General features: G+C 38.7%; 1 protein-coding gene across 13 annotated transcripts in view; it reads right to left on the bottom strand.

The window, feature by feature from the left end:
* Window positions 1-13215, bottom strand: part of nav3 (neuron navigator 3) — a 518579-nt gene that overhangs the window by 234954 nt on the left and 270410 nt on the right. For 8 of the 13 annotated variants that reach the window (XM_023952470.2, XM_023952471.2, XM_023952476.2 and 5 more), the window contains exon 1: window positions 702-1161. The exons of 3 other annotated variants lie outside the window; for them this stretch is intronic. In XM_023952470.2, coding sequence (XP_023808238.1) covers window positions 702-959 — 258 coding nt within the window. In that variant the 5' untranslated portion in view covers window positions 960-1161. Of the gene's footprint in view, window positions 1-701; window positions 1163-13215 lie in introns of those variants that run through there. 2 more of the 13 variants (XM_023952474.2, XM_078941843.1) reach the window with 2 other exon arrangements.

Genomic DNA, 13215 nt, shown 5'->3' with positions numbered 1-13215 from the left:
TCACAAACACGCAGGGAGGATTTGAAGACGTGAGAGCACTGACCCACTCTTTGATGTCTTTTCCTCCAAATCACGAGGAAAATCAGCAGCTTCCCAGCATCGCAGGCATTTTAGATCTGAGAAAGGGATGAATGAGGGCTACTGAACTGCTGCCCTTCTAACAAAGTCTGGTGTTGCTGCAGAGAATAAAGCAGAGGTGGGAGGAGATGAGAATTGACCCAGCAGCAAAGTTTGAGCCTCAACAGGGTTGGATGTGGGACGGACCGCTACAACTATTTGGCGCCGAAGTTTGAAAAGTTCTTCCTGTTGAGCAGAGAGCGACGCTGCCGTTTCAGCTGTAGCTCAGCCTCTGCATGTGCAGCTTTGCAAAGCTGAACCTCTCACCGAGGATTCACTTCAACACTTAAAAAAAACAAGTTTTATGTGTTTAAAAAGTTCTCTGTGAATGAGAAACTCCAAACAACCACCCTCTGCAGTCTGCTGCTGTTATTCCTGAAGACACACTTTGTTTGCTGTCACATGCACCAGGTGCCGCCTGTTCATTTGATGAACAGTCTCATGTCTACACGCTCTAACACACCTGCTCAGATCCAGAGACAACAGGAAGCGTCTCAGAGAGTCTGACAGGTGAGACGGGGGGCAGACACCTCTGATGTCACTGCTGCACCCAGCAGAAACAGAACAAGCTGGTCTCCACTGACCTTACAGATTTTGCTCTCCTCCATCTCTGCCCTGGACCTTCCTTCAGTCGTTCTCTCCTGCTGGTACTCAGGCTTGACTGAAAGTTGGCAGGAGAGCCCCGGGACACCCTGGCCCAGCCTGACCTCCTGCTGCCGGGCCACGCATCCCTGTGAGGTGGCCGCCCTGACCGCACTGGGGATGGGGAGCGCAGTGTGCACTGGTCTGGGGCTCACCGCAGAGGGTTGCCGGAGCTTGGAAGCTACACCAACTACCGGCATTTTACTTCCCAGGAAACAAAAATAAAAACACTGCAGCTTAAAAAAAGACCTGCGATCAAATGGAAACAGATTTCCAGATGTCTGGCACAAGGAGAAGAGAAGGAAAACAAACAAAACGTGAAAAAAGCAGCAGTTGCTGCTCACGCTGAGAGGAGCGGAGCTGGACCCATACTGTGGCCTGCAGCTGGCAGAACTCACAGAGACTGAAACAGCTTCTCCTCCTTCACTCTCACTCCCTCCTCCTTCTCCTCCCACATGCAGTACTGCTCCCTCCCCTTCCCCTCACTCCTCCTCTCTCAGATGTCAGCAGCGGTTCAGGGAGGCATGAACTCCCCAGGAAGGTACAGCCAGGATTAGAGGACTGACTGAGGGTGTTTGCTGATGACAAACGCTTGAAATAAATGTGGTCCATGTGTCTACATGGAAATCTGCTGCTGACTTGATAAAAAAATGTGAAAGTAAAAGGCTGTGGGAATTAGAAACCTAAAAAAGGAAGACTTGAGAATTAAAGGAAGTAAGTTTCTATTGTGCAGGTTTTGCTCACACAACAGAGACTTAAAATCTTCAGATATTGATTTACAAGCATTATCTTGTGTAAATGTGTTCCTTTTGGTTCCAACCAAATGAAATCAATTCAGTCGCCATTGTTTCCCGATACAGACGTCACCATGTTGGAGCCAGATATTGTCAGAAAGCAGTGATTGCTCCAAGTTGATCTGAGTCAACATTTCTATGGCAACCACTCCCACCAATCAGGAGTGGGGTTGTTGTTGGAAGGTCACACCCCTACCCCTTGAAAAGGGGTTGCATGAAATCAGTTAATCAAATGTTTAGAATGTTGGATGTGTAGGCCATCTGGGTTCACTTACTTTTATTGTGACCTCTTATTTGTCAGGTTAGAACTTGCAATATAAAAAACATTTAAAGAAAGAGGATTATCACGTTAAAAAAGAATGTTATTGTGACCAACAGAATGACTGAGTAACAGCTGTTTATTTCTAGTTTATTGTATTTTGGCTTCTTGGAACCAGCAGGTACTTCCTGTTTGGAATGCCAGGTTGGAGGAGTTACTCAATACAGTTCAAATAAACAATCAATGATCTGAAAAGATTTTAAATCTACTATTTTTATCTATAACAGTGGCCCTCAACTTTTTTTCAAACCACAAATCAATTTCATGTTAAACAATATTTTGTGGTCAGATGTAGAAACAACAAATAAATAAAAAGTGCCCAAAAACTTTCGTACATTGAAATGACCCCACCCACTATTGGGAATGCTTTAGGCCAAGTCTTCTTCATGATGGTTCAGTTAGAGTAAAGGCTAGCTTCTTCTGTACTTTAACATTCTTGTCGTTTTGTGTGCTGTTGGATTGTGTATTCTGAGTGATGCCTTACCTTCCTGAATTTTAGATGGCACCTCAAATGTGGGCTTGGTGTTGGGGAGTGTCACCTCTGTTTATCTTCTTTTTATATCTATTCTAATCTCATCACCTGTTTCAGGCTCAAAGCTGTAAAGAAGCTCTTAAAGTCCCACTCTGATCATCTTTTGATGAGTTATGATTGTGGGCCGGACTTTTGGTAGAAAGCAACCCCACCCCCCCTTCCCATCACTCCTAACTAAGAGCTCCATGTTTACATTTTCTCCCACTAGCTTACAGTCCCTCCAGTGTCCTGGTGAACCACAAGTGTCATATGGACCAGGACCATAAGACACCTGGACTACAGTGGATCTGAGTTTAGGAAGGAAAATCTGGTTGGAAAATGCTTTATCTGGAGCAACTTTGTTTCTCAAAACTGTGGGTGATCCAGGTAGTAGGTGTCTGGGCTGACATGTAACCCTTGTGCTATCCTAGGCACTTTGACATTGGGAGTTCGGTCATCTAGACCCCACAAGACAGTGCGCTGAACATTTTTCTTCAATGGTTTGTGATCTTCTTGGAACCTTTCCATGGATTATATGAAATCCTCTTCACCATTATCCACCTTTGTCATGGTAGGGATAACACGTCAATGTAAGGGTGGGTCATAGGATAGCAAAAGGGTTAAATCCAGGCCAACGGCAGTCAGTCGCTCAGCTTAGTCCACTCAAGCCACCAGTTTAAAGGGTCAATTTGGATCAGTTTAATTATCTGAAGGCCTGGCTTTAGTATGCTTCAAACACGGTGTCCTATCATGTCAGCATGGTTTACAAAACTTGCTTTGGCTGAAATTACAATGTTGTAGAGTTTATATCGTAGAAACAACAATTTACAGATGGACCCTTTGAAGCCCAAGTATTTGGTAAACTATTGTAATCAAAGACTTTCAAGATAAACTTTTACATTTGTAGAAACTTCATAAACATCAAAGGAGTGTTTTGTTAGTTTGATTTTATTAATAAAAAGGGAACGAGTCACACAAAAAAACAATCAACTCTTGGTGACAGTACTATGGTGTAAAAATGTATTAAATATATTCAGAGGTATAAGAAAACTGCAGAAAAATGATACATTGATTTTGTTAAAAAAGTTGACATAAGAATATTAAATCTCTACACTCCAAAAGCTCAAAATGTAAGCATATAATGTGCTTACTTTGTGATTCATTTGAATTATTTCATATGGCAGAATTTTTTTTAACTGATTTTAAACTATTTTTAAAACAAGCTGGTTATATTTGGGATGTTTACTCCAAAACATAACAGTATATAATGCTTTTTAAAGCCCTTTTTATATTTTTAATAAAGTAAAATAGCTGATTTGAATAAACATAAACGAACATAATGAAATTTACAATTTTTGCAGGAGATCAAAGAAAGGCAGAGCACTGCAGTGTCTGCCAGCCTCACATAAAGAAGAACTGCTGATCACAGAGTTGGGTTTTATTATTTTGGCAGCGTCTTAAATACCTGTCCATTCAGCTTTATGACTGACTACCCTTTTGGCTCAGAGACAGATCTACTTCGGCCAAGCCTTTCAAGCCAAACATCTTACAAAAATAACATTTGTGTGCAACAAAAGAACATACTTTGTACAGGCTGTGTGTTGCTTGCAACAACATCAAAATACTCACCATCCATTCCAACTCAATAACCCCTTTGTCTGAGGGAAATCTCAACCATCACCAGAAACACCATTAACTTTCATGTGAAAGATATAACATCAATGACGTGTCACACAGCCACTAAGTACGTTTTGCTCATATTGCATGAAGCAAAATTGGTCATAAGTGAATTTACGTGGAATAAGTGAGAAAAGTTGTTGTCTTTACATGAAATTCTCACACATGTATCGCGAATAAACCACGTTCAAACCACGGAGGAAAGACGAATACACCACACAAAGAAAACACAAAAAACACGTAAAACAACTTAGAATATGACTGTGCATGATTATTACACTGTTTATATGCAATTAATATGTGATTCATGCATCAATTATGTAATTTGACCGTTATATGTGAGGCGTGTACGCAAAATAAAGGTTATACATCGGTGGTACATGCATGAAAAGTCCATTAGACATACATGGAACAGTCGAGGAAAGACACAAATTTGCATATGCATCTCACAAAATTTACGCACAACTGCATAAGATTTACGTAACAATTGTGTATAAACAGCGTAAAATAAGCATAAACTGCATAATTCTCAACCAACAAAACATTTTGAACAGCTCAAAACAGAATTCAAAACAGAAAACATGAGTAGCAAATTAACAGAGCTTTATAGTCTAGTAATTGTAAATTAATAACCAAATATCTTTTTCAGCAGGGGCTGCTGTCTCCCATTTTTTTACAGTAATTTGTTATGTTCCTCCGTTACTGACAGCTTAAATTAAAGTAATTCCTTATTTTGTAACGTATTACCCCCAACATTCTTGTTGCATGTGTCTAAAAAAACTTATATTATTTTGTCCCAACATCTCATTTACAAAGTGAGGCAGAGTAAACTTTAATTAATATGGCTTCACCACTTCTGCCGATGACATCAGAGATTATAAGGACAGAGTGAATGACAGCACTAGCTCCAGTCTCTTTGGGAGAATTCTTATTTCTACTGCCTTTAGCCTTGATCTTAACTGTGGGATCAACTCTCGTGGAAGCAGGTCATTCCAATCTCCATCACTGCCGACGCAGACGCTTGAGCTTTCTCTGGCTAGTCAACAGTACTGCCAGTTACTTGAATTGTTTCACCACTGTGTCATACATTACGAGCAATTAAAAAAGAATTTTGGAATTTGAAGGTCATTTATCAAAACATACTTTTATACTGCATTTTACTTTTTATATATCTACATTTATAGAAAAGTCTCAGGACTCATTAAACCATGGATAATCCCTGGTATGATTCAGGAATACCACAAATGTAACAGGTTTGCTTTTAACTCCCCCCAGTCTAGACCATCAGTCTGCCATGCAGGTACAACAGGCATTATGAGCTAGGGCTATAAAATAAAATAAAATGACTGGAAAGAAAGAAAAATCACAAAGAAATATGGAAACCTTGTAAGTTAGTAGTGTTACATTTTTGGCCTCCCAATAAGTTGACTGGTAATTGCTTGTATGTGTGTTCGTATATTGATTTTCTTTACCCCCTTTACAAAATGATTACTGTACAAACTATATGACAACAACTGAAAAAAACCTCTGAAATATTCATACGAAAGGTCTCTTTTCCTCTTTTAATATACAGTTGAAACTAGAAGTTTACATACACCACAAAAAAACACACAAATGCTTAATTTTATCACCGTCAGATATAAAAAGAAATGAAACTTTTCCTGTTTTATATCAATTGTAATTAACAAAATGATTTCCATTCGCTAAATTTCAGAATAAAGAGACTATGTTTTTAAGACAAGTTTTTATTACTTTTATCAAAGTCAAAAGTTTACATACATGAATTCTGGCTGATTCCTCCGTGACAGAACTGGTGTAACTGAGCCAAGTTTGTAGGTGACCTTGCATGAACACACCTTTTCAGCTCTGACCATAAATGTTCAATAGGATTTAGATCCGGGCTCTGAGATGGCCACTCCAAAACATTGACTTTGTTATCCTTAAGCCACTTTGTAACTAGTTTGGCAGTATGCTATGGGTCATTGTCCATTTGGAAGATCCATTTGCACCCAGGCTTCAACTTTCCGGCAGATGCTTCCAGATGTTGCTTCAATATTTCCACAAACTGTTTTTTCCTCATGATGCCATCTATTTTGTGAAGTCCTGCAGTCTCTCCAGCAGCATAACAACCCCACAACATACCACCCCCATGTTTTGCAGTCGGGATGGTGTTCCTTGGCATGCAGGCCTCCCACTTTTTCCTTCAAACATAACGATGGTCTTTGTGGCCAAACATTTCAATTTTCGTTTTCTTGGACCACAGGACAAGTTTCAAAAAATTGTATTCCTCCTGGCAGAGTAGCCTTTCAGCCCATGTCTGCACAGTACTCGTTTCACTGTTGATAATGAGACATTCTTACCATCTTCAGCCAGCATTTTCACAACATCTTTTGCCTCAGTCCTTGGGTTGATCTGGAAATATCGAACCAAAATACTTTCATCTCTGGGACAGAGAACCCGTCTCCTTCCTGAGCGGTACAATGGCTGGAAGTTCCCATGATGTTCATACTTGCATACAATTGTCTAAATAGATGAACGTGACATCTTCAGGCATCTGGAAATTGCACCCAAGGATGAACCAGACTCGTGCAAATCCAGAATTTTCCTCTTAATATCTTGACTGATTTCTTTTGAGTGTCCCATTATGTTTTAAAAACAAGCAAGTGTGTTTCAAATGTGCCCAAATATATATCCACAGGTGTGTTTCTAATGAACTCAAATGCTGTCAATAAACGTATCAGAAGCTTCCAAAGAGATTACATCATCATATGGGGTTTCCCAAATTGTTTAAACCCAAATTGTTTTAACCCAACAATAGTGATCTTGATGTATGTAAACTTTTGACTTTGATAAAAGTAATAACTTGTCTAAAAAAACAGACTCATTGGTCTAACATTTAGAAAATTGAAATAATTTTGTTTATTGTAATTGACCTAAAATAGGAAAAGTTTATGTTTCATTCATGTCTGACGTGAGAAAAAAAGCATATGTGGGTTTTTATATGATGTATGTAAACGTCTGGTTTCAACTGTACAGAAGCTAGGACGTATAGAAGTTTACAAATTGGAATTGGTTATTTCAAGCAATCAAACCAAAAACAAAAAATAGATACCGGATAAAAATGCAAACAAAAGAGATATTTATATAGAAATACGTCAAACTTTGACTGATTAATTTTGACCGCACATTCATATACACATGTAAAATATGACATTAAAATTTCTTCTATTCCTAAATAGAGATATTTTTACCTATACTTTCAATAAATGGCACATTAAATCCATCATATGTGATTTTTTATAAATTTTTGCTGAAACAATTCCCTGTAAGAATTGGTCAAGACAGGAATGATTTTTCAACACATCATGGCTTCTTCTTTCCTTTATTTTCATGCTAGTGTTTTTTTTTCTCTTAGCTGGTCTCTTTCACCCAGAATAGAATCAGCTACGCCAACATGTTCTCAATTAAGGGCTGGGGGCTATCATGAGGACTCTAAAACAGGATACAGCATAACATGGCGCTGGTCCAAGTCTGGCTTCCTGTACCAACAGGAGGGCGCTTGGCAGACGACCTGCTTGCAGCTGTTGGGAAACTGATGTATTTGAGGTTCATGGGTGTTCAGTTAAAGCAACCTCCCACCAAAGCCATGTTGATAAAGCCCCCAACTTCCCTCTGCTTTCCATTAATATCCACAGAAATTTGGAAACACAGCAAGAGTACAACTTCTGAGAATCTGAATATTTGTGATGTAGCTAGAGGTGGCAAGCCTTCAGCTGTAACAATTCTGAAGGTTTGTGGTTCAGAAATAGTGGAGTGATCCATCATCAACAGGAGCAGAGCTGACTCCATCCATCTACAAACCAAACTAAGCAGGTAATCGCATTTATTTTGGCTGTGAGGTACAACCACTTCTCAAAAACCAACTAAACCAATCATGGATGAAAACTGGGGAAAATGGAGACCAGAGGGGAAGTTGATATAAAGAACCTGAAAGGTCACGCACACGACCTGAATAACTTTGAATTAATATTTCTTGGTTTTTCATTTACCGGTATATCAATTAACTTTTTTGACCTTTTCAGTGTATTATAACGTTAATTATTATAATGTTAATTCATCACAAAAACAAAAAAACAAAGCGATATTTAGATCCATTTATTCATTTCTGAGTGTTCCACTAAAAATCTGCTCTCTGAGCACCAGCCCTTCCCAATCCCAATTTTAGAGGAATACTCAGAAACGCATGAATTGTTTTCCTGGAAGGGGCTGTTCCTCACTTTGTGACATCTTTAAGTGAGGAACAGCCCCCTCCGAGAAGAGTCTGCACTGCCAGCACTGCCCCCAGGCTAACACACTCAAACACACTTTCTCTATGGAGCTAGCACTGATTGACTTAACACTTTCATTTTATGTGCACGATCTGCACATCCATCTTTGCAAAAGTTTGGATGTTGTTTGTTTTTGTGGGTGAAAGGCAGAATTGTTGCTGAGACCTGCTCTAGGGTGACGTCATGAAATGGGCGGCACCCACACGTAGCGAAAAACAGAGCCTCAGAGATCGAGACGTCTTAATTTCGGGTAGGAAAATGAGCTGTGAAAGTAACCCATATTTCAAAAAAATTTGGTCTATATTGTGCCAAAGGTAATATATCAATATATCATCCATATGGATATAGTTTATTCTGAAAGGTTTAAGAAAAGGTGAATGGTACAGGCCCCTTAATGCATAAACAGTCCATTAGGCTAGTGTCCTCTACTTTTTTTTTGCCACAGACCAGTTTATTATCAGACAATAATTTCACGGACTGGCCTGTCTGAGGCTAAAGTAAGCGTCTACATTTTATTTTTTGTAGCCTCTGAAATTTTGAGGGTAAAGTTTATCTTCTTCCTCCGCAAATTATCTTCAGCTGCTTTAAACTTATTTTTTCACTAGGTTTGGTGTGAATCATAAAATGGGATCTAAGTTTCCCCTTGACTCATAACTTTCAAAGTGGAAGCTAAAAAATATAACGCCAGCTTCAACCTCGTCAGACTTTTAAGGTATGACGGATGAATACAAAAGAAAAGGTCACTAAAATTTATACTAAACGCAAATCCACCGTTTGAACAGCTTTAGTAAAAGCATCCTCATAATATTAGACAGCCGGTTGCTGAATATTCTGACAACTGTCATAATAAATCCATATTTGGAGGAAAGACTCTAGATATTCTAATGCAGCTTTTATTTTAAAATCAATAGCTATTCTTTTGTTTCTTCTCTGGATGTTTTCGGCCAAAATAAGCTTTCCAAATACGTTTGTTTTTGTCAACTTTGCCAGCTTGGGGGTCTCAGTTTAGTTTCAGTCGCAGCAGCAGTTTTTAAGAAAGAAGTGGATGGATTTTTGAGACGTGACCAAGAGACTTGACATGCGCCAAGAATGAGTCGGATGTGGTGGAGAGAATCCAGGAGTTTTCTAAAATAAAACGTCCTTGAGAATCAGATTATAAATGAAACGGAAAAACGTAGGTTGTGTTATTTTTTTCTGTAGCCCGGTGCCAACTGTCCCAAGGACCGGTGCTGCCCCACGGCCCAAAGGTTGAGCGGACAACTGCATTAGTCAAGTACTAGAAATAATAGACCCGTCAAGGTTTCAGAATGTTGTGAATTGATGGATGTGTGGACATTGGGAAACTGATGGGTAGATATCACCTCAGGTCACATGACTGCTCCGTGGCAGTGAAAACCATCACGCCATGGTTCCGGTGATAAGAAGGGTCAAACACTTACCCCTCAGGCCGTTGTGAACATGAACAGATACACTGATACTCACACATTGATGTGTAACACACACTGGAGAGGCTGGAGAGTTAGCCACACACCTGCGGCTGTCATAATGCTATCAGCCAAGTGGACGTCACACAACACGGAAAATGCAACAAACACAACAGAGAGGTGCCTAAATATCAGGAGGTGTGAACAGCAGCTGGGTGAGTGCAGGCATGTGTCTCTAAAGAGGGTTCTTTGGAAGGGCCTCCTGTGTAGTTCTGCACATGAGCAACAGTGTGCGTTTGATGCTTGTAATTAGACACCTAAAATACAGACCAAGGTTTGCAGCGGAATTATCCAAATTCATTACCTTGATGGTTTTATTTCCATTTTTGGTTTACTTGTAATAAAATTCTGGGGTAAATTAAACAAAGAAAAGTAAAGAAGAGTTTTGGATAAATGCATGTTAGCTGAAGAACAACTGGACTAAAATGGACTCAAACATTTTTTGCCTCCTTCCATGACTAAAGGTTTAATAAGACATTAACTGCAATGTTTGATTAATTAAAGGTAATTTAGGCTTCCTGAATTCCACTTTCATTGGTGCTCTTTCCACTGTAATGTGGTCGCTAGCAGTTCCTAAAGGAACGGCCAAAAGGAGGCTTGTGGGCCGCCTGGATTTCCCCAGCGTCTCCAACTGCGTGGACTCTCCTCCCGTTCTGTCAGTCCAGCACGGTTTGACTCTACTGCTCCGTTTTTTCTAACATAGACTTTTTAAACTTTGTTAACTAAAAGCAGAATAATAAAAAAAATCATTTTTGTGCTATTTGATCCCTCTATGAATGTCTTTTCTTTTCTCCATATTTTTTTCTACACTAAATTTTTTGACATGCCCTAGAGTAAATTCCTTCTGCTTTTATAATCTCCTGTTTGTTCACCAAAACCCTCTAATTTTTTAAGTAAGTCATCATTTTTAATCAAGCTAAACATTTTTGGGTTTTTAGCACATTACACTTTAATGTGCAATTTGCCACTTGGTTGGTCAGACACTATGTCCTCAATCAAGACTCCTAATCCAACAAAACCCACAATAAAAAAGAAATCTGGATAAAGCATCTTTTTTTTTTTTAAATGCAGACTACAGGATTCTGATAACTTCTGAATTCAGAGCCTTTTTTCTCTGTATTTGGTTCTGTCTGATACTGTCATAATAGTGAGTTCTGTCTTTTGTCCTCTCGTAATTTCATTCCCTCATTTAGGATTACCTTTGAGATCAACCTCCAACCTGTGTCGTTTTCATGGACATAGTTTCTGCAGAGCAGAAGAATTCTTTAGAAATTCTACTCTGAGTAGTGGGCGGGACTGTTGGCACAGTCCTTATTGTCTGGAAAATAAAAATATATTTTTTCATACTGGTAATTTCTACATTTGTTAAAGATCCTATTGTAGCCTTATGCTGGAGACAATGTGAGAAAATATTTGACCAGACTGTCCAGTGGCTAGTGGCAAAATATTAAGGACAATATTGAGACATTTGTGAAATGAGAGATTCCTTCCAATGTTCTATTGTATTTACTTGGTGCCATACCTGCTGATTTTCATGTGAAATTAGCATATATATATATATATATATATATATATTCTTATTGTCTTCTACTAAACCATAACTGCCAATTGGAAGAATGTACTGCAAATCAATGTAAACAGAGAGTAACACAGTAAAATATGATGGAAAACATGACAGCCTTTTTAAAAATAAAAATTGATTTTTTGATTAAAGATGGTTACATTCTATTTAGAGTTGGGACTAGCTTAGATTTTATTCAATTATTTACTTTCTTCAAATATCATTTGCCCTGCTTTGGTGTAACAGTCTTAGTATTGTTGTGTCTTTTTATAATAATATACATATACAGTATCTATATATTTCTCATACTGTAGAGTACCGCTATATAATTCTGTCTTCTCATATACACTAATCATTGTGGATGCATTTTTTGACCAGTTTTGATATTGGGAATGTTATGTTTGCATTGTTAAATAAAAAAAAAAAGTAAAGAAAACGTTCCCCCCCAAAAAAGATTTAGCACAGTTTAATTATCGGCTAACTGGACACTATTATCTTCATTGAGCAGTGGTGGGCCTTCTCTGAAGGCCTAAAAAATATCTGAATTATGTGTTAATAATGTTTTGTCCATGCATACTCATTGAATCATTCCAAATGGTCTGTCCATTCCCTTTTATTGTGTTTATGATGATTAGGCTGCTTCCAGTCAGGCGTATTTTCACATTAGAGCATTTAACCAATCGCATTTCAACTATCCTTTGTTGCTAGGCAGACTAAAGGGCCTTCACCATGAGTTGTGAAGGCCTCCTTATGCAAAATAAATGTCGGTCATTCATTTCTATCAACCAATAAGATTTTGAGGTGGTGTCACCAGGGCCTTCTAGCAGGCTTAGGCATCGTCACAGTATTCAGACCTTCTGATTGGACAGAAGTTTCAGGAAGTCACATGCAGCCTTGCCCAGTTTGACACAGAGGCATGGAGCACTTTTTGATCTGTCTCGGTTAAAATCAGAGCTGACTTTAATGTACGCCATGGAGGATTTTGCAGGAAAATCTCCCAATGATTTTCCTGCAAAGTGAGAACATGAAGCAGCCGTACCGATTTGTGTGTTTGGCGCTGACCATCCCTGAGTCTACTGCGTCTGTTAAGCGAATGGCTATGAAGGAAATTAAAACCTATGCAGAAACACAACTGGACAGACTCGGCACTAAGCACTGGCATGGTTGGAATAGAAAAGAGCAATAATCTACACGATCAAACTGTTTTTGAGGAAAGAGGCGATTTTGTCTTCAAATAATCAGATTTTTTGATGAGTGAAATAATAATTATCATAATAAATAACATTTCAAATTTATGTGGTTGTTTTAAGTGTTTTTGCTGGCTGTAGTTGTATAATGAGATTTGTTTACAGTTTTGTTCATTCCATTTATTTAGAGTCATAAAAATGGTTAATGAGGGGTTGAGTGATTCAGATGTTGCACCACTGAAGGCCCAGGTGTGTCATGCACGGTCCGTCACTGTCATAGAGTGATATTTTAGATTTTTGCATGTAGTATAACACATTAGAAAAAACAAAAATTCTTAATTTTCCTGCAAAAATCCCGGCCTAAGCAAGAATCATCAATCATTGTGGGGCATGTGTCATCAACTTTCTGAAGTCTTTGCCTAGATGGCATCAAAGGGGAATGAATGAGGTGGCTGGGCCCACATAATCCACTGCAGGTCATCAGAAAATATTATTTTGTTTTCATTGGTTTGTCCTTTTAAAACTCTGCAGGGAATGGAACTGGAAAATGTGGACTGGTTGCACAGTCAAATGGAAAAGTTCATTATTCTCTGAC

The sequence above is a fragment of the Oryzias latipes genome, chromosome 23 (genome assembly GCF_053564925.1).
Source record: "Oryzias latipes strain Hd-rR chromosome 23, Olatipes_Hd-rR_3.1".
NCBI classification, from domain to species: domain Eukaryota; kingdom Metazoa; phylum Chordata; class Actinopteri; order Beloniformes; family Adrianichthyidae; genus Oryzias; species Oryzias latipes.
This window is presented reverse-complemented; position numbering and strand designations above follow the sequence as displayed.